Genomic DNA, 26,529 nt, shown 5'->3' with positions numbered 1-26,529 from the left:
TATGGATTAGTGTCAGCAGAAACATTAAACAGGATACTATATGAAGGCAGGTGCTCAAAGTGCTCAATTTCCAGATTTAATAAAAAAAATTAAGTTTACTCTAATTGAGTTCACCATTTTTTTTATGTTGTGCATAAGCTCAGGGCAAGGGGAGTGTCATTACACACTGTAGCGTTAAGACTTAAAAAGAGCTTTTTGTACAGATGATGTTAAGCAACATTACAGTTATTACATATCTCATATCTCTCTTCAGTCTAGACAGCCTAGTTTAATTCCAGCAGGGTTTTCTCATCACCTTGGTAACTTCAGTAAAAGGCTGTTTATTGCATGGGAAGAGAAACAGGGTGTTTCCCAGGCAAACTGTAAAGGAACTTTGGGATACAGATGTAAAGTGTGAAACTTCCACTTTTCTTCTATAAATGTAAAATAGAAAGCTCATAATAAATCTCATCCAAAGGAGTTTCTGTGGTTTATAAAATATATGTCATTTTTTTATCCAGACTTTGCAAGTTTTAAAGTGAAAAAATTACTCAACTAAGTAATTATAAATATTAGCAACTTAACAGTCTGAAGTTCAATCAGCTTATATAATAATAGTTAAAAAGACAGAGCAAAACTATAAATATTTACAGATGTCTGAAAATCCTGTTGAATTTCTTTCTGGATAAAAGAAAAATAATACATTGTACTGTAAGAAGTATAATGCAGACATTAAGAATAATCAGTTGAAATAATCAAAATCTAGTCCATTGCTTAAGATCGCTTTATTAAATTTGTTTAAATAAAAATTTTAAAAAAGGACAGCATAAGGACAATAATTTTGTAACTCTTTATGGAGCAGGTTTTTTTTGCTTTGACAAGTATTAACCTATTTTATCCTCTTTTTGTAGTAACAGTACCAATGCATAGAACTAGAATTACAGATATTCTCCACCAAGTTATCTGCTTGTATCAAAAGGGTCAAACTCCACTGCAATATGCAGTGTTGGGCCAGTAAAATCAGACAAATGGCAAAAAATATTACAGGGGAAATTTTCATAACTACTCAAAACAGATGATGACTTGAGAAGTCAGAGGATGAACAAACTTGGAAGAAAAGTCATGTTTCTGGAAGCACATGCTGTCTTACCAAAGTCCATCAAATTTTGTACAGTGTATTATTTTAATAGTGACATTTTTCTTTCATTGTGGCATTTTGTACATGTGAAAACAATTATTTCACTACTGCCACAATATGCTTCTTCCTCTCTGGCACGAAGGGCACAGATCCTGGCTTGCTGTGCTTACGACGATTCAGTTCCCTAGAAACAAAACAGAAAAATGAAACTCAGTAGTCAGCACAAATGTTTAAGAAATCCTGTCTTCCTCCTCAAGCTACTAATGAAGTCATCCTACAAAGAAAGCCAAAAAAGTTAAGAATTGCTCTGTTTCTAATAACCAAAAGCCATATACTACTTTGGGAAGAAGAAGACCATCCCTTTTGAAAGTAACTTTAAATTTGGCTAATTTAGAAAGGTTTCAAATGAGCCTTTCTTTGGGAGCTCAGCTTGGCTTTCAGGTCAACACGATCAGCTGCTCCAGTTTGTGGAGTTTTTAGCTAATAAAGATGACTAAGACCCATCACTTTACTGTTAATTCAATGCTACAGCAAAGTACACCACCTTCTACTCCTAGAAATTCCAACACGGCAATGATCCAGGTGGTATAAAACACTCATCCTGGAATCTGGCATTATCAAAAAAACTAAAACCACAAACCCACAGAAAACCAAGCAAACACCAAAAAACCCTCCACACACCCTGTAACAGCCCATCCTAGTTCCACTGCAATGGGGCACCATGTCATGTGTAACTCAGCACTGTGGCTCTTTCCAACATGGCATCTCTTGCCATGTCTTCGCTGTACTTCTGGGAAGCAGCCAGCCCTCACTGCCACTGGCACTCATCTGCATTTTCCTTAGAATCAATCCAGTAGCTCATGATGCCTCATGCAGATGCTCAAAGGAGCTCTATCACTCCCACAGACCACAGCAGCACTGCAGGGATGGGTTTTATTTAGAGGAACAGAAAGTGAAGGCAAAGAGGAGCACGCACTTGCGGCGCCGAGCCTCCCTCATGATGCGCTGCTCCTTGATCTGGCAGTAGATGCTCTTGGGCAGGTGCCGGTGCTGAGCTATGCGCCGGATCTGGGGGTGGAACTGGAACTTCTCCTTCAGCTTCTGATTGTAATTCATGGCTGCCTTCTCTCGGGGTGCAAGCTGCAGGGAAAATAACGCAGACAAGCACGTTATAAAGGAACAGGGATTTAACTGTCAATCTTCTCTACAAAACAAAATTTTAACTTTTCATTCAAATGGCTTCTTTCTAGTAAATTCCTCCAGAATACGGGTAGGTAAGTATTAAAAAAGCTAAAATTCCATCAATATCCCAATGCTCAAATGCAAAATGTTATCATTTTAAAGCTGAGTGATGTAACCAAATTTAATTCCTGAGAATCAGATTTTAACGTGCTGTAGAGTGACAAATGACAACATAAATAGCTGACAGTAAACATTCTTTGATTAGTCTTTCCTAACCTCAGATGACGACCAACTTTTCCTGTAAAACAAAGATTTTCAGGCATTTTAATCACTAGCCAGTGCAATTATAAATGCTGTAGAGGAACTGCCCTCATGAACAGCTTTACAGAAAGCTCTTCTGGTGGCCTGAATCTTATCCAGCACCCTGATCCCTTGGGAAGCACAAAGCACGGATCAGATTTGAAGTATAAGCTTGACTAAATGGCACACAGAGAGTTCCAACTTTCATCAAGCAGCTAAAAAAGTCTTCGTATCACAACCACAGGAAATACAGGTGAGCTGGTATTGCCATAAAAGACTAATTTTTAATTCATGTTTAAAATTCTGTCCAAGCCACCATCAACAACACCAAAGTAAGAAACACCTTCTCCTGACAGCCAATTTTTTCAAGTAGTTTTTTTTCCTTTGGTCCTAATGTTTATTTTTCAAACGGAAAAAAATGTGTTTCCTGTGGTTTTATTTAAAGCATGCATTGCTTCATGAGGAAGAGCAATCTCTTATGTATTTTGGATTTACTTGGATCTTTGGGAATTTCAGCTGCATTTCAGTCTAGTGAGTTTTCATATAAATATAAAATGTTAGTATAAATTTAATATTATTTTAATCCCATCCTCTTTTCCTACCCTCCTGCCCAAATTCTGTAACTCCAATATTTCAGACATCTTAAAAACCCTTCATGTTTTCAATTAGACCATGGCACCAGTCTTTTGCCATCCCACATTTATGTCACACTACTATCTCCACCTAGAACATTAAAAGTAAAACAATAGTTCAGGCAACTTCTATTTATTCAGCTTTGCAAATGACTCAGTGTCACTAACTTCTCACTTAAAAGAAAAGACAGAAACTGATGCTAACAACAACAAAAAAAAAGCAGTAACAAAACCAACTTTATTACACATACATTTGGAGATTTCACTTACAATATGATGAGACGTGTTTCCCCCCACCCTTAAAATCAGCAATTAGCTATTTATTCTCCACCCTGGAGATCACTTTTGTGTGTGACTTCTGGTAGAATTTTTCAGAAATTCTGAATAAATAAATATCACACTCATATTATTTTGGCCCAGAATACAATAAATGGTCTGAAAACAAGTATTGATAAAAAATACCCCAAAGGAGCTTCTGATTTGGGACAATAAAGAAACTAGGTACCAGATACAGAGTTGCTCATGGCTCAAAAAATTCTCATTCAGACATCAGAGATACATGATGCTCTTAACATGTTTCTCCACACCCTCTTGTTCATAAAATCCAAATCCTTCTGCTTTACTTACATTCATTGTGGCCTCTGAAATTGAGTACATTTTACAGTCTTAGCCCACTAAAGCTACTCTCCCCCTTTTACTGAAATTCCTTCTTGCGAGCCAGCCTGTGAATAGCTGGTTCACTCTCAGTAAATCCCAGGTGTTCCCACTTTGCAGAAAACTGCCAACATAATCCAAATTAAAGAGCTTTATTTTAATTAAATGCAATGATTTTCCTTTAATTTTAGAAGCGCAAATTGCTGCCGATTTAGTATAACCTTGATGATTCTACAGACAAGAGGTGATTCTGAAATTTAAAGACACATCCTGGACATCTTATTTAAAAAAATAATATAGATTAAGAGGTGGTGGAGCCTGACTCTATTTTTATGGGTAATGTGGTATAGAGAAAGGGACACAGCTGGTGACTTTCCACCCAACTACCAGATGCCAGCGGCCAACACACCCAGCCGTGCCAAGTGCACCCTCATCCACACAATGGGAAAAGAAAATGTTGCAGTAATGACAAGTTTCCTTCATGAGAGGTAGCAGATAGCTAAGAAAGCACATTGCAATAATGCACTGAATTCCAGCTTTCTCTTGTAAGTCACTTTACAAAGTTCAGTGTGAACAGCTCAAGAGAACTGTGCTACTTCCCATTCTGTTTTGGGCTGGAGAAGATGCACAGCACGATTTGCAGGATTAGAGATTTCATTTATAGGGACTAGAACACTCTCCAATTTAATATATGTAATAAATTAGGAGTTATGTGACATCATGAGGGGAAGACATACTTAAAGGTGACATATGACTGTTTTTTCCTATGTTCAAATAATGAATGTGCAATTTCTTTCCTACATGAGAAAAATTAAGATTATGTGGCAGAAACATAACTGATTTGTGTCACTTACACAGGAGGACTTCACAACAAATACTTCGGGTGAAAAAAGGGAGAAAAAATTCTTTAAATGCACCAAGCTGTCAGCAATAGGAAAATGCCTCTTCAAGTAAACTGCCCATGCCTCTTCTCCTCCCTCTTGATGACACAGACTGCTTATTTTTCCATCTAAGCAGAAGTAAGCATTTTTGCACAGCTCTGATTAGAAGCTAAAACCACCCTTAAAAATTCTTCTCTTCAAGAGGGCTGTATTTAAAACTCCACAATATTAAGACTTCTGTAATTCAGCATGAGAAAATGAAATGAATGTTTATCTGTCTTCTTCAGGTTGCCCTTCTAGGTTAGGGCAGGCAAGAGCACAGATGCAATATATTTTTAGAATCCAGATATATCCCAGCAATTTTCTACACCATAGCTCGTCTTTATTTATTTTTCTATTGCTCTGCAGAAAACAACTTCTAAATTTGTAGCCATGAAGTTCATTATTCATTCTTTCCTGGACCAAAAATTTTGATCTCTTTACATCTAAATGGATGATAAAAGCAAAAAACCAGAAAGGTAATATAGGGCAATGTAGATGTTAAGAGCATAAAGTCATAGCTACAGGGCTGAAGTTGCAGGTGCACTGAATTACAAACTGAAAATCACTATGAAAAGAATGCCACGACCCACAGTGTCTGGTAGTGCTTGTTATCAGCATTATCTCAGAAAATGGAACCACATACTAGAAACAGACTGAAAGGATAAACAATTGCTTACGACAGTTTTGACGTGCTCCTGCTAATGCACTTTGCTAGATCAAAACCAAGACTTCTAACAGCACTTCCTCCTCTCTCTACTAGCCCATACTCAAAATCTGGTATTTCTGCATTTTTTAAGAAAGCAGTAAACCTATGCTCTACTACTGTTCACTCACTCATCAGTAGTTTCAATAAAATTCCAAGCATCCTAACCCACTGCTCTGTACTAATTCACAAAAGTAACAGAGAAAAAATTTTGCAGCTGTTACTCAAAGAAGTAAAGTTACTAAGAATTCACACTCTGAGAAGTGCAGGTATAGTTTCTTTTTTAATGTGGCAGTAGACTGAAGAGCAATACAGCTTCTACAAGTTTTATTGATGGTTCATTATTTTCAGTACAATTCAGAGAAACCTAGTCTATCCCTTTCTTTCTATCAATTACATTAATTGTACACTATTAACTGAAATCCACTATATTACTGCTGCTTTTTCAGCCTTTCCACTCAGACCAGGTTCTATTTTCCTCCTCAAAAGTCAAAATCATTTACCTTTTCGTAAGTCCCAAACTTCTTCAAAAGCATAGGTTAAAAAACCATCAAACATACTTAACAAGCCATATTTTATGTATTTGAACAGTCTAGAGTTTCTCAAGTCTTAACTGAGTCTTTTGCTTCTGGGCATGCTGAGATAGATGTTCACTGCTTTAAAAATAAAACCTGTTACATCCTATTTAATAATACATATTAATCAATTAATGAAAATTTATTAAAAGCTAAATGTAGAAAATTATTTTGAAGCAACCTCTGCAGCAGCACAAACACAGATATTTGGGTTTTGTTACCCCTACGTCAAGCCTGTGCAGACTTAATTGTCAGTGGAGTAGAGACACAAGATGCCTCTGGCTCCTCCAGAAACTTTTCTTCTTTCTTTCATATTTCACTGATTTTGAGTAATGAGTGCAGTGCCAAATACATTAAAACCCAAAAGAAACATGCATGTCAGAACTGATGACTGCTTGGGTACAGCTCAGAAAGTACAACTTTCCAACTGGATAAATGTTCACCAAGACACAACATGAGTATTACATATTCACTATAACTTCCTTTGAACTCAGCAATGTGAAAAAACAACTAAGTACTCACCAAAGGAAAAAAAAAAAGTTTGATTACTATTTTTCTTTCTCAGTCAGGATGTTGATTTTTACCCACCCCCAGCACAAAAAATATCCATCTTAAAATCCAATGTATTGCAAGATTTTAGCATTATATCAGAAATACAGTGACCTTTGGATGAGTCATTCAATCAAATCTTCTCAGCAAAGAAAAATAGCAGACCAAGCAACTAAGCATTTAAGACATATTTTGACACTTCTGACAGAATTACTGAATGTTCAGCTTTGAATATTCAAAACATTCAAAAAATAGCCACAGACTGTGGAATGACTGGACACTTATAAAATAAGTAAGCATATGTCTGTGAAGATAAGAACACCAACACTCTAAAAAAGAAGCAGATACTAAAAAAACATCAGTGGAACCTGCTAAATAGCCATTAACAGTTGCATTCTTAAGAATCACAGGAACTACCAGGCTGGATCAAACAGGGATTCGCACTGAATCCCAGCAACATTCCCAAGATATATCCAAGAGCATGATAAACCATGAGGACTCCTGAGTCCTATTAGCTACCATTGCTCTCTTAACATCTGAAAAATAAAACTTCATAGTGCTTCTAAAAAATTTTAAACAACTATAGCCACTTCAGACGGCTTCAAATTCTGTATCTTGCTAAATTCACGGCTTCAACAATACCATGTTTGAACACATTACCACATAAGATACAGGGGTGTGAAATGTTCTTTTCTCATTATAATGTAATTCTTCACAAATTCTTCTCTGTTCTGTGAAGTGAGAGCAATTTTTCTATGCCCCTTTAAGTTCTTCCTGTATTTCTGAATAGTTTTGCCTCTTAAGATGACTTTTTGATGTTGCGAGGTGTTTTCTCTAAAAGAGGATGATAAAACTATGGGAGGATTTTCACTTCTGATAGTTAAACCCCCCCCCCGCCCCCCCCCCAAAAACAAAAAACACCAGAAAAAAAATTCCCCCAAGAATAATTCAAAAAACAGGGGAAGAAAAAAAACCAAATAATAAACCACAAGTCCCCTTGACCTGTGTCATAGATAGTTATTGATCTGGTTCTCTTGGGAGCCGACAGCCCAAGTGCTGTGACAGAACTACACACCCTTACACACGTTACAAAAACTTCACTGGAATGATCCCACAAGAGCCGAACCATATTGTGGGTGCAGCCTCCAAGGGGCACATCAAGCAACAACACTGTACTCACGAAGGAAAACAACAAAGGCTGTTTTTTGTAGGACTCCTGTCAGGCCAAGGAACACAAGAGTATTAACGTGCATACCATATCCAATAGCCAGTAGTCACAACTAAGTAGTGTCTTTTTTTAGGCCCATCCATGGCCAGTTTTCACTGACGCAAATACTACAGAAAAGAACAGAATGTCATTTACCAGTCTGCGCTCTGAACACTTAAACTACAGCAAAGTTGTCCTTTTGGTACGCAACATTTCTGCAATGTAGGAGTAGCTGTGCCTGCCTATTACTTCACAGTCAATTATCCTTACTCTTCCATAAGAAAAGGAGCCAATGCCATCTAGTAGTCAGTGCAGGGAACTTTTTGTTCACATCTGAAAATACCAGGAATGCTTCTACACGAAAATTATATTTGTGACATTCTTTTTACCCACTTGTCCTTCACACAAAGGGCTCAGAGTAAAGATGAACATCAAAAATATCAGACAATTCTGTTACAGAACAGCATCTTAGAGAGAAACATCATGATCTCTTGCTAAAAATATAGTGAAATGGAGAAAGCTTCAGTTAACGTAATAAAATTAGGTGAAAAGGGTGTTGCCATGGGCATACGGATATAACAGAAGGAACACAGACAATATTTCTACCCAACACTGCACTATCTAAACAAATTCAACACGAAGGCTAAATCCAAAAGTCTCAAAATAAGCAACTGTAGAACTGATATTTAAGTGTTTGACCAAAGCACCACATGGGAAAATACCAACAATCAATGCAGAAGAGCAGGGGAGAAAAAAAGGGGAAAAAAAAAGAAAAAAAAAATCCACTAAAAAATTTAAATAAAAAAACTCAACGTAAACAATCATCTGTAATCACAATTACTGCAGAGACCACAAAGCTGTGGGTTTTTTTAATCTACTGCTCTGTAACAAAACTGGGAATACTAGCAGGACTTCCCAATACCTATGGCGGGCCATGGCTAAAGATATACATGTTATTTTAACTGTGCTACTCCACATCCAGTGCTTCAGAGAGCACGGCAGTCCATGAATTTTCCTGTGTCCAGCGTAGCCCTAAGTACTCCTCCACTCCCTCCACCTGCCACCTCTCCCAGCTCTGTTTCACTTCCCTCCTACAGATAATTCACGTTGATAGAGCCTCAGGTAATCACAAGCAGTCCTAGACATTAGTATGCAAGAGATCCAGCATCTCAGCTGTACCACATTCTTCCCTGAATCACAGCTTCCCTTTCCTCTCCCCACAACCTTTCACAAGATCAAGCAGAAACTCCCCCAGACATTATCTGACAGCTCTGCTGATGGGCTAAGAAAAGGCAATGTAAGCACCTCCAAAATACCATAACAATATAAAGCAACATAAAGGGACTACTCCCAGCACACAAAGTGCCAAATTCATTCTCCAAAGTCACTCAATACTTTGACTCAACTGTGCAGATGAATCTATGCAATTGGTAATTGAAAGGGAACATTTGGGCTTTCTCTGTACACAAAGATTTGAACAAGTATAACTGAGAAGCCTTCTCTAATGAGGCTGGTGATCATTCACACTAAGAACACCTCAACCAAACAGACTTACACTGAATTAAGCAGACTTCAGATAGCACCCTAGTTTGCCCACTTGGTATCTGAGAGTTACAAAGGTTAACAACAATCTCAGTGTCAAACTACACAACGGTGCAAATAGTCTACTTTACAATACATATGCTTATCACAGCATGATTTTTTTTACAAACTGCATGAATGAATATGAACTAATCACATTCCAGTCAAAATCTTTAAAATAAACTTCAACAGAATTACTTAAGTATGGCTAAACAGAATTTATTACATTTTTCCCAGTGGTAAAGGATGAATTCTAACCATTAGCACACACGTAAAAAATTCAATTCTAGGTTAGATAGAACTGATGATTATTGTTAACATTAAACAAGACCAAAAGAAGTCATCTTGTATAGCAATAATGAGGCATCTCATTTTCTTCTTATTATTATAAGCTGCAGTAAATGCAATGAGTTGTACTGCACATGTCAATCTACAAATTAAACACAAATGTCATAATATAATTTTACAGCTTCCCTTCATAAACAAGTTTTAAAAGTTGAAGCGGTTGTAATAATAACAAAACCCCCCAAACATCTTGTGATAACAAAAAGCAAAATGCAACTCTTACCACTCCCAGTTTTTCAGAGGCATTAGCTTTCCACAGGCGAATATTCATCTCATCTGAGCCACACAGAATGTATTTGTTATCTGAAGTCCATTTTACGGTGATGACGTGCTGCATTCGTTTGGTATGATAAACCTCCCTAGAGCAGAGAAACATTTTTAAATTATCTATCATCACTTTTCTCACCATTACTTTTAAAATAGCAGAGAGCATTCCGTTCAAGGCAAAATATTTTTATATTTTCTTGCTGTTGTTTTTAAAAAAATCTGACCTTTTTAAACACTTCTGATCTTACCTTTCTATAGATAGAGATTCAAAGGAAGTGTGATAGACTGATAAAGAACTACCTAGGATAAGCTGCTTTTTAAATAAGTGCTTCCACAGAAATCATAGTAATGAGTTAAATAATAACTCTTTTTTCAAATCATGCTAAGGGTATACAGTATGAAATGCATACTGTTCCTGAAGTAATTTTGATTAATATGCTTTTACACCGAGATTAATACAGAATGGGAATGCAGAAAACAGATGCCAAAGAATCTGACACCAAACAGCAACAAAACACCTCCCAGCTGTCCATTTATGATATGGCAATGGATTTGCTACTCTTCATTGTGATTTCCCTCCTTTACCCAAAAATGGACTCCATTTCTTTCTTAATTTCCACTGATCAGACTCCTGCTCAACAAGTGCTGTTGAAAAATGTTTCTGCATGCTGCATTTAAATCAATATTTAAGTTAAACTTTTGTCTAAACTTTTGTTAAATTTTTGTCTAATTTTTTGAAGTATGTATCAAGCAAGTTTATTCTTTTATTTCTCCTATAAAAATAAAGGACTAAATACACTTTTTTTGGGAATTCTATTTATTAGCATTCTGAATTAGCATTCTGAAAAGAAGGAAGAAGGTCTATTTATTGTCTACCAATAGTCATTCCTTTGATGCATCAGTCATGCACTACAGCTTATTCTCTTTCTTCCATTCAGTTATTTTTGCAAGGAAAACCCAAGTAATAATGTAAAAGAAACACAGAAGCAACACCTATTCAAGTGGTGTGGAGAAACTAGACTGGGGTTGAGTTGAAATGGTTGAAAGAAAAGTAATCAATATATCAGAATAAATAAGCTTTAATAAGCTTAATCACCTCTTTTAATTTAATTCACCAGGAAGCAATACTCTACAAGAACAACTATGTGGAAGACTGAGCACAACTACCATCAGAAAACATTAATACTCACATCAGCTTTTCACTGTTTAATGGCATGAGTGCACATCTGCACTTTCACAAGAACTTCTATGTTTTACTTTCCTTCTACCACATGACTCAGTAACAAAGCTTTTCTTCACCCACCTTTGGGGAACTAAGTCATTTTCCTTTTCATACTTTGAATTTGCAGCCTTTGCCTATCCTGTGGCTGTCATCACAAGGTATTAAATGTAATTTTTCAGGGACAGGAAAAACAGAAAACATGGCCAAATAACCTGGATCTGTCATTTAGAAGTTTGCACAGAAATACAGTTCTGTTTGCTAAGCATTTACTAAATTTAATCAACTTCATAAAAAATCTTATTTCTTAGGGCTAAACAATTTCACTATTTGAATTTTCATTTAAAAATAAAAGAGAAAGCAACTGCAGTTGGGAGTTTTTCAGATTGGGAGGACATCAGAAGTAAAAACTAGAATAGCACCAGGATCCTTATTTAGAGGTGTTCCTAACTGCCCTCTCAGTTTTCCAAGCAGGATCAGACCTTCTATTTAGAGACTTTCTCCATTCTGTGAGATTAATATGAACTGCGCAATTCTAAAGAAGCCCAGCTTCTAAAGAAATTTAAGTGTACCAGAACACTCTAATCAGCTTACATGAGGCAAAATTTTTCATTTGTAAAGCTTCTCCTCACTAGATTTATGGCTACAACACAAAAGGGGGAAAAGTGTGGACAAAGAAAAACCCCTTCCACAGGCATTGGCAACAATCTGCTAAAATGTGAAATAAAGTCTTTTACTGTTGTGTTATGGGGTCTGAAAACTTCTGCTCAGTGATGTGTGTTAACTTTACATATCACCACTTCTGTGAACATTCTTAATTCATACAAAGAAGCTGCTAACCATATTGTTTAATAATGCAAGTCATAAAAAAACCCCAAACCTACAGAGAAACTGCACCATCTAATTACATTTAAAGTATTATTGCAAGACAAAAAGAACATGAAAACTATCTGTAGATTACGTATAGAGGGAATGTAAAGAGCCCCTCCCACTATTTAATGCAGCACAGGAGCACAAACAGTTACAGATTTCAATTTACAAACAGCACAATTTCATCAACCAATAATAAAAACATACTCCTTCACCAAAACCAGTATTTCAACGTTTTCACCCTCTTGACTTGGTAACAACCTTCTGGGAGGACAAGGTTGGAGAGAGGAAGTCAAGCAGAAGTAAAATAAAGTCAAGAATAAAGAAAAAGGAGGAAGAACTGACAAGAAAGAATAATGAAGGCAGGTTTATGAAGATCAAATGATACCAGAAAGATCAGATAACTTGCTCCAGTTTCATGAAACTGAAAGAAAACCAAAAAATAATGGAGACACAGTAGATTCAATCTGAACTCCAGCAAAATATTTAATATACTGACTTATGAAACCTTACATGAAAAACAAACTCCACGTGAATTGTATTCAAAGCACTGTATTACAAATCAAAACCAGGTTAACAAAATATGAACAAAAGGTAGTAAATGCACTGAAATAGATCACAAAAGGGTCCCAAACTGATCCTCAGGAATTCATACAGCAATCTATTTTACATAATGTCTTCAGCAATCATCCACATAGGATGAAGACAATCCCTAGGAAACCAAATGCTACAATGCTGTAATACATGGCAAACTCAAGTGGTGACAAAAACAGAACAAAGCAACCTAAAACGACTAAAGACGCATCAACAGGGAAATCAAATGGGATTCATCATGGTAAAATACAAATGACATGAGCACAGTAATCCACTCTAATTTTAATTCCACATTGTGGAAGTACTGCTACTTGTTAAATAGTTCTACTCTTGATTCATTCTCCAGAATTAAGTCAACTACACAGCCTTTCAGTTTCAAGCTACTGACAGAAAAAGATTTCAACATTCACAGGAAGCAAATGCCCCAGTGAAGATGTTAATGAATGAATTAGTAATTTTGAGGATTTGGGAGGAACTCACCAGAATTAAGAGAGAGGAAGTGTAAAACTACTCACCTGCTGTGACCTTTGTCTACAGGAAAAATGCGGATGGACTTGTCAAAGCTGGCAGACACAAATTCTTTCCCAGTGGGTGAATAATCCACGTCAAGGACAGCAGACACATGATCCATGTGCACCATCACAGGCGATTCAAGAAAGCGCATATCAAAAGTATATAAGCTTTAAAATAAATACATCAGTAGCTTAGTATCAGAACAAGTCCTAAGTAAACAGTACATTTTACATAAACCACACTTAAGGACAGAGCCATATTGCAGAGGGAACTCCTTAAAACAGCTCATAATATGTGAAAAGAAAGAAAATGGCATTGTTTAGGGTTTGAAAGAAGCTTGTTAATCAGAGGAACTAGTTATTGGATCAGGTTTCTTGCTCCCTATCAAAGGACAGATAGGCTCCACTTCATCATCTGTCCATGGGTCAGATTGCAGGCATCACACTGGCCTCCTTTACTCCATCTTCCCATGTAAGTATGCACCTGAACTTGTAAAAGCACCTCTCAATCATTACAGCAAGCCCATCAGTTCTGAAAGGTTCCTTAATATTCCCGTGCTATGAACTCCTAGTAATTCAGAGTCTACTGTAAAGTTCCATTTGGTTGGCATCCTTTGTCACTGCCTAATTATCTTAGGCAGACAAGTGCAAGGAAAGCTTGGTGTAGCAAGTCTAGGAGTGCAGGGAAAGCTTGGTCCTTACCCATGGAGATGGTAGTTCAGCAGAGCACACTACCCATAGAAAAACATGGAAAGCAGGTGTTTTATGTTAAAAGTAAACACCCAGCTGCTGGACCACAGCTGGTTTGCTCTTAAGGACTTGAAAGCTCAGATAAAGCCTACCTCTACTCCCTTTGAATAAAGAAGGAAGGCATAATCAACATGCAGATCATCAAATAAGCATATGTGCTTTACAGACAATGCATTTATTGGAACCTGATTAAGATATACTATTTAGTAGAACTATTCGGTTAAAAAATTTAATTCAACAGATTTCTCACCTTCCTTTCTGCAGATGAATGCATAACTGAAATATATCTTACTGAATACTATAATGGCGATTATTGCTTTTTCCTTCTAAATTCCCCAAGTATGCAGCATCTTATTCAAAATTGCTACGCCATATAACCAGCAAATACTTGCATATGCATTGTTGATGTGTCCATTTGCCTTTGCATATTAAATCCTTCAGGCTGCAAGAGAACAGTTGTCCCTGACAGCAACAGCTATAATTTTTAGTTTAGCAAGAGGAAGAAAAAAAAAATTGAAAAAACCCAAACCAGCCAAAAACTAAATGCATAAACAAAAACCTCAAACTTATAAACAAACAGATTAGGTAGTCTAATAGTTTTACCATAACATAAATACAAGAAAAACAGCACATTGAATATAACACCACTTTCAAGCTCTGAGCCAGATTCCATTTCCTTAGAAAAACAGCCTTAAGTTAAGTGATAAAATTTCTATGTTCTAGAAGAAAACAGTGATCTATTGTTAGATCACTGACTTCCTGGAAAAAAGGATATGGAGCATATTTGCAATGGCCTAGTTTTGAAGAGACAGCTTTTTCAATATCAGATTAGCTGTTCACATGAATAGTATTGTTCAAAAGTAAAAAACTGCTCCGAGACATTGAAAGGATAAGTACTGCAGTCTCCAGAACTGTCTCACAAAAGATTAATTTTTTTTTTTTTAAGAAATGTTCTCATGAAAATAGCTGATCAGTACAATGTATCAAGCTTCACAAGAGCTGGCAAGAAAATGAACACTTATATTGCCTCAGACTGGACCAGTAGTACTTATTTTCCAGGCCCCATCTCAAGGTACACTTGCATTCAGCTGCATTTATTCTAAGTTACACTGCTTTTTACCCCCCAGGTACTGAGACACACAGACAGAGGCAGTCTACTATCAATTCATATTTCTTAAAATCAGTATTCCCATAATTCTCTAGGTTATAAAGCAATTCAAATTTAGAGTTTGAGTAGTCTTTTAAAAATTTATTTTAGCACAATCATAAATAACCAAGATACAGATGAAAAATGTAACCTGTCCAGGATTATCAAAAATCAACGTAACACTTACTTGTAATCTTCATTGGCTGCAGTAAAAATGAAAGCTTCCATAGGGTTCCAACACAGTGTATTTGTCCTCATGTTCAAGATAACCTGAAATATATTTACACATTGCTACCTTGTTAAAGGCAGTAAAATACTCACTGCAGTTCAAAACTTCCTACATAGCCCTGAAGACAAGGACTTGGTAGATAGATAATTATGGCAGAGGAATAGTACATGACAGAATGTTTCCTCAGCAGTGTTAGAAGTGAAACCCAAGAACATCGTGTCTCTCATTACATGCTTCTGCTTTGGGCTACACAACAATTAAATTTTCCTCTGTAAATCACCTTAGAATCAAATTCTTCTAAGTGGTCATTTAACATGGCAACCTGTTAGTGGTCAACAAGTAAATCTGGAACTTCCAAAACATGTTGCTTCTGTGTCCTATTTACAGGAACCTTTAGTTAAGTAATCTATAGACACACCTAATTAAATGGTTATTTCAAGGTCATAGTCATTAATTGAAGCTGTGAACCAACATTTGCAAAGCAATTGTAACATGTTTATGTTCTCCCAGTAATTACGCCTTCATTATTTTATGTCTAAAATTGCAGTTCACCAATTCTCCTGGCCAGCTGCCATTTCTTGTGCAAGTGCCAAGCAAGGCACACAGAAGTTACTGTGTTGTCAGGTACTCAGCACTCTCACTGTACTAGCAGTGAATCATTCCTCACACATTTGTAAGATTTGCTTGCTGCTTGTAAGCATATGGCCAACAAAGAGGCCAGCTGGCCCTGAAGTGGGAGGAAGGCAGCTGATAACAGATTAATAAAACCCTTCTGCTTTCTAACTGCAGACTAGACAAGAGGCACTAGCAAGCTATATGTTGGATGTCCCCACCTTGGAGGACAGCTGGGCCCCTGTGGGACAAGGCAAGGCAGGGACAAAGTCATCTGACACATCAGACACTGTAGTTTTGGCTCCTGCAGAGTCTGAGAGGAACTTCCAACCATTTACTTGAAAATAAGAGCTATACAGTATGCCTGACACAAAGTGGATGTGTAATTACAGAGCAACTGATTAACAAACTGAACAACTCTAAACAGGATTTTCTACAATGCTCCAGGCCAGCTATAATCCTACTTTAAAATCCTGAAATTTGGGTGTTTAACAGTATGGTATTCAAATCTCATTTTTATTCTTGGCTTACTATGCTGAACACCATAAATTTACACACCTATTTCAGAATATAGTTGTACAATTATAACCCTTACAGTAATGAACACAGCCTCAAAACAAGTTAATAGTGATGATTTTACTGAACATCCCTCCAAAAGATTGCAATGAATGTGCATCTATTCCTGTAATTCTCATTCTCCCCAAATCCTCATTCCCTAGGTGACACCATCCTGTTCATTATAAAGTCTGTGCTGCAGAACACTGCTTATTTTCAGGAACTGCATGCAGCCAGAAGGGAATGTAACCACCAGATCTCTAAAGTGATCTCTAGTTTAAAAAGCAGACACTGAGATGTCCTCTGTTTACACTAATGTGACAACTAGAATTTGTTCAGATTTCAGTATTGTTCAAGTTATAAAACTTGCACAAAACTGGGAAGTTAATAATCAAGGACTGTTCTTTATTCCTTCCTGGTACAAGTTTACCAGCCACTGCAAAATAAGCACACAATTAATGTCAGCCCACCATATCTATAATAAGTACTTTAGGTCATTTTACAAAATAACTTCAATATTGCTAAAAATCCAGCTCTTTCAAACGGAGTCAAGTTCTGTCACGCTCCAAATCTCTATTTCTTCACCAAAATTTACAAGCCTTCAGTTGATTTCAGCAGTGGCTTTTGGAATTAAAGTAGTGCCTAAGAAATGAGATTGTCTCTACAGTTCTAGCATTAGGTTTAGTAACAACTATGTAAGGCAACCTGGGCTGGAAATTATTTAAGTTGCTGTAAATACATTAATAATGGCATTTCAGAACTATCTAAACCCATGCCAGAGCCATTTTTAACTGCCATTTTTTATCTATTGTACATCTTCTTAGAAAATGGGTACATTTAAGTCCCCATTAAGACAAGTCAAAATTGTGAAGTCCGCAAAGACTTGGTTCTCTGGGTTTAATTATTTTAACTGTGAACAGTTGCTTATAAAGAATGTCAGTCTGGAAATGCTGAGATTATTTTAATACAGAAACATTACCCAAATAATTAACCTGTCTTCCTTTACTACCAGCAAGGTTTTTGGTTGAGATGAACACCTAAGAATGTAACAAGCAAGAGAAAACACAGCTCCTGTCAGCTGTTAAAATGCTAAAGTCTATCTTTACAACACCCTAAGCTTTCCTGATCCCACAGGTTGCACAAGAATGACTTTTAAAGTGTACCAATTCCTATCAGAACATTTTCCTCTTGTCTTTCAACAGAATTGCTTTCATTCATCTTCCCCAGCTTTTTTTAGACTAGTTTTTCTTTTGAACCTAGGTAGCATCTCACTATCTCATCCCTCCCCTTTTTAAAACTTAAGGCTTTGAAACCCACACTCAGGACAAACGGGCAACAGAGCTACACAATGTGAGAAATGTGTGAATAGGAATGCATGTGTGATGTACTCCTATTTCCATTCATGAAAGAACTCCCACTGAGTTCCAACTGCTCTGCTGAGCAAATCCCAGGAATGCAGCAGTGCCAGAAAGCAGTGCCCATACATAAGTATGGTAACACTAATAAGCAAAACCAATCTCCTACGAGTTCCAGAGTTCTTCGCTCTCAATGCAGAAATGGACATTTCACCTCCTCTCCACAGAATTATCCCTATCCCAGGAGGAAACCCAGTACTGTGCCCATGGAAACAAGGAAGTCCTAACCAGTGTTTTATTCTTACAGCAGGAAATGCACCTCAGCACACTGCTTACATGAGATACACAAACACGTGCACACAGTCTACAGTAATTCTATATCCACACGTATGTACAGTCATATATTTAGCATATATACATATGTAAAATTCTCATAGATTCAAACTTTGTTCACAAAGGACTCAACTGCATCCTTTGCTGCAGCTCAACAGCACTGGCTGGGCTCATTTCAATATTCATGTCTTTAGCTGGCATCACTGACAAGTTTCTATAAGCACTGCCTCAGTGGCCCAAATGAAACTTCACTAAAAATTGTTGGGGCACAGGGAGAGAAAGAAACACTGTTATGCCAACAACTTTCTTTTTATAACTAAGTACCATTTTATGTTGTAGTGTGTATCAGCTCAATGACACTGCAGACAGTATGTAACACTGAGTGCATACTCACAAGCCAGAATATTGTATTTCAAGAAGAATACTGTTAAAATAGATCTGGGGCTTAGAACTACTGAACTTGATTGAGGTTTGATAGGTGTGTATGAATTACCAGCCTCTTATCTAAATAAATATAAATATTCTGTTAAATAGGAATCTTTAGGTCATCGGTATGTTCCACATATAAATATTATTTTGATTACACTGCAAAGGATTTCTGAATGTTTATGGTGGGTGTATAGGGAAGGGTTTATGTCCCTTTGAAAAAAAACCACCTTTTCAAATACAGAGCAAGGCTCTCCAGTGATGAAGTTAGCTTGTTTCCTTCTGGTAAGGAAGAGAAAAAAAAATTTAAAAAAAATCACACATACATAGACAGAATGCAATACAGGAACATAAAGTTCTTATTGTGAAATTGCTGTCAGGTCAGGCACTTGATCAAGAATTACAACAGAGTGAGCATGACAGCCTGTCTGAATGCAGAAAAAGGCCCTTCTAACTCTGCATTGTTTAAATCCCAACGTTAATTCAAACTCAGAAGACTCAGACAATGAAAACTCAGTTAACTCAGATTTCAGAGCTTCCCATTCTCTACTGTCACCAACAGTTACAAGCTATTAATATATTCAGTATCATTATTAGCACCAGTAATTAATCTTAAAAAGAAAAATATTACCTTCTTTAATGGAGTTGATTTTCTCATATCATACAGCACAATATTTCTGTCAGAAGCACAGCTTCCCATAAGGTAAGTCTGAAAAAAAAAACCAAAATCAGTGTGTATAGTCTTTTGAATACTTACAGAGTGTGGTTAACAGCTTACATCAGATATCTAAGCTATTTCACAAAGCTGGTCATGAGTTTCTTTTCCAGTCAAGGAAATACCTTCATCATTTCTTTGTGCAGCTAATTACCCAGCACAAACATTTTAAATAGCTTTCCCTGTAAGATCCAGAATCCATGCAGTGCCCTCTACTTTAAAACTAACAGACAATTCCTCATAAACACCTTTTCTATGAGCACAGCCCAGTCAAGGGGTATAACAGAAGTGCTGTAAAAGATCAAATGCAATTGTTTTGCTGTGGGACAGGTGAGAAGTCTCAGTCACAGGGAGTAGAATACTGGAACAGATGAACTGGCAGCTCCTCAGCCACTTAACTGCTACACTGTATGACTGAGCTACTAGGTATGTTGTTGTTGTGGGCAGAATGGAGACTGCTCTGCTTTTGTTTCTCCTCTCCCACACTAGCAGAGACAAAAGATAGGAAGATAAAATTGTATGGTACCACATTCCAAAATAATATAACCATCAAAATCTATATACGCATCTCCTTACATATTCCATTAAAACATAAAATCTAAATTTGGAAGAAAAAAAATCAAGATGGTATAAACAGAGTTTACATTTCATATTGTTCAAGAAAAATACTAATTTCCAATATATTACACAATCATTACCTCAATGGGATTAAATTTTACACTGCTTATGCTATCAAAACCCCAAGTCAGAGAACACTTGGGGCTTGTCCTTTGTTCATCCCAAATGTCCACTTGATGGCCACAGGTAGCAAAAACAGGCTCCTTCCAGTGGTGATCAATTCCTGTATACACTGTCTTTAAGGGAAAATAACAAAAAACAAAGCAACAATTTTAAAACCCAATTGTATGCATAAAATACTCCATTATGTTCTGTTAGAAAAAAAAATCAACAAATCTTTGCATGTGGAGTCTCACATGGTTTTTCTCATTTATATTACTGAAAATTAAGTCATCATTGCTACTAGAAACTAAGCCTTATCAGATGCACCCCTTCCAGTAGGCAAGCTTTCTTTTCCATTTAAGGTGCATGAATGCATTTTTTGGTAATTTACAGTGGAGTTGGCGCTAAAGGCATATCTACAAAATCCTGTCTAATTTTAAAGTAAATGAAAAATTTAAGAGTGCAATTGTATTTTCAGTGGGGACCTGAACGGATTTCACAGACATTACAATAACTAAAGAGTTTCAAACCATCAATTTGAAAAAAGCGTTTAATGTTTTTCTTAACACAAGCTTATCATAAATTCAAAGTGCCAAAATATCTATTTTTAGACTGCTTTTGTCAATAAGGAAGATGTAAAGTTAGTATTTTGTATTGAATGGCTGTGAGATTGATATGAAAAGTAACCTATTTAATGCAGACTAAGCACTGACAATACACATCTGAAGAGACTACAGAGAAATGTGACCAGTTTGCAGGAAAGGGATAATTAGTACAGACAGAGGTAAGCAGTCTCTGGTGGCATCCGAGGAGTCCTTTCTGGTTACATGTAAAGTAAGTGCAATAAAAACATTAAGATACTTTAAAAATGCCATAATAAAATTTGATGCCAGCAAATTACAACCCATTATGATAACAGGTGATATCAAATTATTTCTCTCTCCTTCAAAAGCTAGATATGATTCAAACTTAATTCAAAAGAAGAGGTGTGGGAAAATCAAAACTCAGATTTACTACCTTTCCAAGAATTGTATGAATAGGTTCTTCTTCTTCTCCATATTCTGGACTCTCCATTTTCCACTGTTTTATGGTTTTGTCATCACCAACCTGGAAATATTGGAAAAGTTTTATGTAAATATATTCCCTTTTATTTTGCTAGATGTGCTTTGCAATTACATATAGGAATCCTTTCAAAAAAAATATTCTGTGATATACACAAATGCTTCCTCCTGCCTGTTCATTGTTCCATTTTATACCTCCAAGCTACAGATTAGCTCTCCTGGTCATAACGTGTCATTAAAACATGTACATGGTCTGGCTGCAGTGAACATTCTTCACAGCAGCCCACCTGGTACTGTGTTTTTGATGAAAAAAACATAAGGGCTGAAAAAAACATTTGGGCTGAAACAGCCCTGATAGAGCCCCGAAGCCTTGGCTGTGCATTTCCCCCTGCTCCCACTCTGTCTCCATCATCCCTGCCTCACCCACCAGCCACAGGCTTGGGGTGGGCAGCAGACTGGGAGGGGAGACAGCCCTGACAGATGTCCTGAACTGGCCAAAGGAGTATTCCATACCCCAGAACAACACTCTGCAATAAAAGCTGCAGTACTGGGAGCAGAAAGAGGAGGTGGGGGCTAGCTCCACAGTGGCTGCTGCTCAGAGATTGTCTGGGCATCTGTTGGCTTCTGAGAGCAGGCCATGGATTCCCAGCTTGTCACTTGTTTCCCACCACCACCTTTCCTTCACCTATTCCACTGTCCCATCCTGACCCACAAGACTTTTCCAGTTTCCAGTATAGATAGCTGAATAGGAAAAAGGTGAGCTGGAATGATGGCTATTTTGTAAGGCTGAATTTTGTGGTTTTTCATCACCCTAAACTGCAAATTATCTTCTGGAAGTCACTTTGGCGAGCCTGTAATCAGTTAAAAGGCACTTTCCACCTCAGTTGCTCTGGTTGCCTGCTCCAAATTTTGCTCTACCTCTTGCACTAATGCCAGCACAAGCTTTTGCAGGGCTGTGCAGTGACCTGGATCATGAAAACAGGCCTAAAAAATGTTAGCTTTACAAGTTTATCCTCCCCTCCCTGACTGCACTACTACTATTTCTCTCCCTCTCTCAATTTTCAGGCAGACATTGTCAAAAGGGGTGTAACTAACTTGGAGTCACTTAGGATTTTTTACTGTGACTTTCCCTATATCCTAACTACTGTCCCTGTGACCTGGTATATACCTTAAAAAAATAAATATACTGTAGTGAAAATGGCTCTTCTATGACCAGTTTAAACAAAGCACAACCTCAGGACACTTCCTGTTTTCAAAACCAGCTCTTGTTGTGTTATCTCAGAACTGTTTTAATGCCAACAGGAAGACATACTATTTCCAAGCAGTTTACATGCAACTGAATCTGTTATGGTTTTTATGAATTAATAAAGCTTTATTCATCTGGAATGATCCTATCTTAATCAGATTATTTTTAATCACAGTATATGCAAATGGTTACTTTTTTGCATGGTATATGTATATGCAAATGGTTACTTTTTAACTTTTTTACGTCTTGCAATGAACATAATCCATTTACTACTTTAACAAAAACTAGTTTACTGGAGTTTTAATTACATGACCATCTGTTAGCTCTTTGCTGATATTTATCCCTTCCATGGTCTTGAATGATATCCATATCACAGCATCAGAAAAAACTTCATCCTAAATAGAACTGTTGGGTTCACTGACACATTTAATAAGTGTATTCATACAATATTTAAGTGTTCTACGGCAGAGAGCAAGCTTCTCAGTGGAAAACAGATGGTGAGCAGGTTCTCTGTGCTGCTGCACTGCTAAGGAGCCACATAATACTCACAGTGAAGAATGATGTGCCACAGAAACGGGCACACATGCCTCGAACAAAGCCTTCGTGGGCTTGTATTGTGCGGATACACTGTCGTTTGGTCAAGTTCCAAATCTTAACCTGATAAAAACAAAAAGCAAATATTCTGTAAGCTTTCTACAGCCCACAGCTGCAGTTCACAATACAAGTACAAGAGATCACACATGTTGTAAGGAAATGGTAGAGCTGGCTTGGACACCAGTCAGATTTTATTATGTTAAAAACTAATTATTTCTTTCTTGGAAAATAATTTTAAAAGTGAGGCTCTTTTGTTCCTACCCTCTCCCCGACCTAAGCTGTATACTTTCTGCATTTTGCACTCCCATGGTTTTGAACTAGAATTCTTGCTAAAAAACAGCAGCAGTTATAAATTTAGCAAAATAATACCCCTTTAAAGACAAAAATACAAAGAAATTTGGAACCAACAGAATTTTTTTCTGTCCAGCTGCTGTACTACATTGTCTATAGATGTCCACCTCTCACAGAGGTTTCTGTTCCAAAGCTTTTGGGCTCATTTAAAAATCAACAACAAAGAAATTGAGGTCACTTTTTATATTTTCATGTATTTACGGTACCCAGTACTTGCTCTATCAGTGGATAAGAAATTTGGGTAAGAACTTTCATAGAAATTTGTTCCACTTATCTCTGAAAAGGTTAACCCCCCTTATACTACTGCATGACATGAGCACTTTCTATAAAAAGCAGAAAGCAACCAACTGCCTAGAAGACCTTTAAACTGCCCTTGATTACCTTTAAAGTATTCAAGTACTATCAAATGAGCAATGCAAGGGTGAGAAAAGACAGGTGATTCAGAAAAGACAGGTAGTTTTTTCTGCCACTAGTTCCATTAGTCCTTGATTGCTATTTATAATAGTTATGTAAAACAATCAAATATATACACATAGCGTTAGCCTTTTTGAGGCAATATGAAACCCTGCTATTCCAAAACATTTTTGGTTGTATGCCCCTTCACCCTAGCCAATCTGCCAGTTGAACTTCTTTAGGGGGAGCAATCCCAATGTGTATTGGGTTTGCATGGTCAGGTTTTGGTCATGGGAGTCTACAGGGGTGGCTTCTGTGAGAAGCTGCTGGAATCTTCCTCCATGTCCAGCAGAGCCGATGCCAGCCAGCTCCCACACAGACCCACCCATGGCCAAGGCCAAGCTAATAAGAAATGGTGGCAACAACTCTGTGATAACATATTTAAAAAGGAATAAAAGTTAGCGGGCAAATGTAACTGCACTCAGAGAAGAGAGGAGCAAGAATACATGAGAGGAATAACTCTGCAGACACCAAGGTGAGGGAAGGAGGAGGAGGAAGAACTGAGGTTCCTCTGAGCCTGTTGTGAAGACCATGGTGAGGCAGCAGTGCCCCTGGTGCCCATGGAGGAGGTTAATGGGGGTGCAGAAATCCACCTGCACCTGTGGAGAAGACTGAGGCCAGATGCACCCAAAGCAGGCTGAGATCCACGGCAAGCCCTTGCTGGAGCAGTCTCCTGGCAGGGACCTCAGGACCCATGGAGAGAGGAACCTACACTGGAGCAGGTTTCCCAGGACTTCTGACCCTGTGGGGACCCACCCCGGAGCAGCCTTTTCCTGAAGGACTACACAATGTGGAACAGTCACCCACACAACAGCACAAAAGCTGCAGCCTGTGGAAAGGACTCACACTGGAGAAGGTCATGGAGAACTGTCTCCAAGGAAGGGATCCACAGTGGAGCAGCAGAGCACCTCCTCTCCTTGAGTAGAGGCAGGAACAACTTGTAATGAACTCACTGTAACCCCCTTCCCCCATTTCCTTGTGCTGCTGGGGAGGAGAAGGGAGAGCCTGGGAAGGAGGGAGGGAGGGGTGGGGGGAAGGTAATTTTAAGGTCTTATTTTATTTCTCATTATTCCGTTATGAGTTTGTTAATAATAAATTCAATTATTAATCCCAAGTTCAGTCTGTTTGTCCCTGGTGATCTCTCCCTGCCCTTATCTCAACCCATGAACCTTTCACTAAAATCTGTCTCCCAAGTTTGTCTCCCCTGTACAGTGGCAGAGTTATAGAGCAGCAAAACTGTGTGAGGATGGAGGTAACATGCTGAACAGAGACAGAAAAGTAAGGTGTGACAAAACCAACCAAACAACCCAACAAAACACAAAAGAGAAAAAAGATGTGTGTTTGTTGTGGTTTGCAAGCTTACCTCTCCATCACAGGCTCCAGACAGCACAGTAGACAAACTTTTTGGATGTTTGGCCATGCAATTAACTCCATCTCTGTGGCCATCAAGTGAACTAAGAAAGGGTTTTGCAAACACACGTTCTAGCTTTGTGGCGTTCAGAGCTCTTGTGTACTCTCGTGCAACCTCAAATGGATGCAATGCAGGGTCATAGTTCCTTGGAACTGCAACAGAAAGAACACACATTAGAAACCCATGCTGGAGCAGGTCCAGAGGAGAGATGAGCAGAGGGACGGACTACCTCTCCCATGAGGAAAGGCTGCAAGAGCTGGGGTTGTTCAACCTGGAGAAGAGACGGCTCAGGGCAGATCCCACTGTGGCCTTTCAGTACTTAAAGGGGGCTGTGAGAAAGATGGGGACAGACTTTTTAGACAGTCTGTTATGATATGACAATGAGTAACAGTTTTAAACTTGAAGAGGGTAAATTTAGACTAGATAGTAGTAAGAAGCGTTTTACAATGAGAAGTGTTTTACAATGCTCCCTCAAGGTTCTGATTAGTCCGAGACAGCTGAAGATGTCCCTGTTCACCACAGTGCAGGGTGTGGGGGGTTGGACTAGATAACCTTTAGAGCTCCCTTCCAACCGACAAAACTCTATTACTCTGTGTGTAAAATGAACACAATTTTTGGCAGTTTTAACAATGAACGTGTAAGAAGCAGAACTCGACGTACCAGGAATGGAAGAGCATTAAGTGCAAAAAAACTGCAAAGAGTAACCTAGGAAATACTAAGCGCAATCTCGGGGTACCAGAACAGTGATTAAACCCCCAGCCTCTCATTCCTGCTCTGACGCCGCTCCCAGACCAGGCTCTGGAAGCTCCAGGCTCTGCCACCCCGACGGGAGCTCCCGGCAGCCGCCGCCCCGGGCCACGGCAAGGCAAGTTCAGCTCCGCAGAGGCCCCGCACGCCAATCCCCGCCTGGGAGCGGCGCCCGCGGGGAGAGCTCCCGGTGCCCGCAAGGAGGGAAGCGCAAAGCCCCTGCCCGAGCTCTCCGACTCTCGCTGCTGGGGGCAGCGGCGGAGGGGTGGGGACCGGACAGGAGCGGAGCGGAGCGCGGCGCGGATGACGGGCGCCCGAACGCCTTCCTGGGCCGTCGGCCTCATCCCTTCCGGGCGGGCTGTGCTGTGCCGGGCCGTGCCGGGCCGTGCCGGGCCGTGCCGACCCCGGAGCCGCGCTCACCTCGCTGCAGGTCCAGCTTGGTCTCCCGCACGTAGTCATCGGGGTTGCGGCTCAGCACCTTCACCCGCATCGCGCCGCGCCGGCACCGCGAGCGCACGTGACCGGATGCGCCGCGCGAGCCGTTCTCGCGCGAAGCCGCGAGCCCCGTCGCGGCCCCGGCCCCGCCCCCGCCTC

The 26,529-nt window shown here is 38.6% G+C and overlaps 1 protein-coding gene across 1 annotated transcript; it reads right to left on the bottom strand.

Moving 5' to 3' along the window:
* Positions 1 to 745: 745 nt before the first annotated feature.
* Positions 746 to 26,469, bottom strand: DCAF13 (DDB1 and CUL4 associated factor 13). The gene is made up of 11 exons (XM_030943143.1): positions 26,356 to 26,469; positions 25,141 to 25,340; positions 22,929 to 23,036; positions 21,090 to 21,179; positions 20,051 to 20,206; positions 19,269 to 19,346; positions 15,315 to 15,397; positions 13,234 to 13,398; positions 9,992 to 10,127; positions 2,094 to 2,257; positions 746 to 1,301 (listed from the first exon to the last, which is right to left on the bottom strand). The coding sequence occupies exons 1-11, from the start codon at positions 26,423 to 26,425 to the stop codon at positions 1,214 to 1,216; spliced, it is 1,338 nt and encodes a 445-aa protein (XP_030799003.1). The 5' UTR covers positions 26,426 to 26,469; the 3' UTR covers positions 746 to 1,213.
* Between the last annotated feature and the right edge of the window lie 60 nt (positions 26,470 to 26,529).

Source organism: Camarhynchus parvulus, chromosome 2 (genome assembly GCF_901933205.1).
Source record: "Camarhynchus parvulus chromosome 2, STF_HiC, whole genome shotgun sequence".
Lineage (NCBI taxonomy): Eukaryota > Metazoa > Chordata > Aves > Passeriformes > Thraupidae > Camarhynchus > Camarhynchus parvulus.
The sequence above is the reverse complement of the archived record's forward strand: the minus strand, read 5'-3'. Positions and strand labels throughout refer to the sequence as shown.

What these genes read in the sequence shown, in the direction of transcription:
- DCAF13 (XM_030943143.1), bottom strand. Translation starts at nt 26,425, where the DNA reads ATGCGGGTGAAGGTGCTGAGCCGCAACCCCGATGACTACGTGCGGGAG. An exon ending in GTGGCACATCATTCTTCACT is followed by an intron (nt 21,180 to 22,928) that starts GTGAGTATTATG and finishes CAATATTTCCAG; the next exon opens with GTTGGTGATGACAAAACCAT. An exon ending in AATCAACTCCATTAAAGAAG is followed by an intron (nt 15,398 to 19,268) that starts GTAATATTTTTC and finishes AATATATTTCAG; the next exon opens with GTTATCTTGAACATGAGGAC.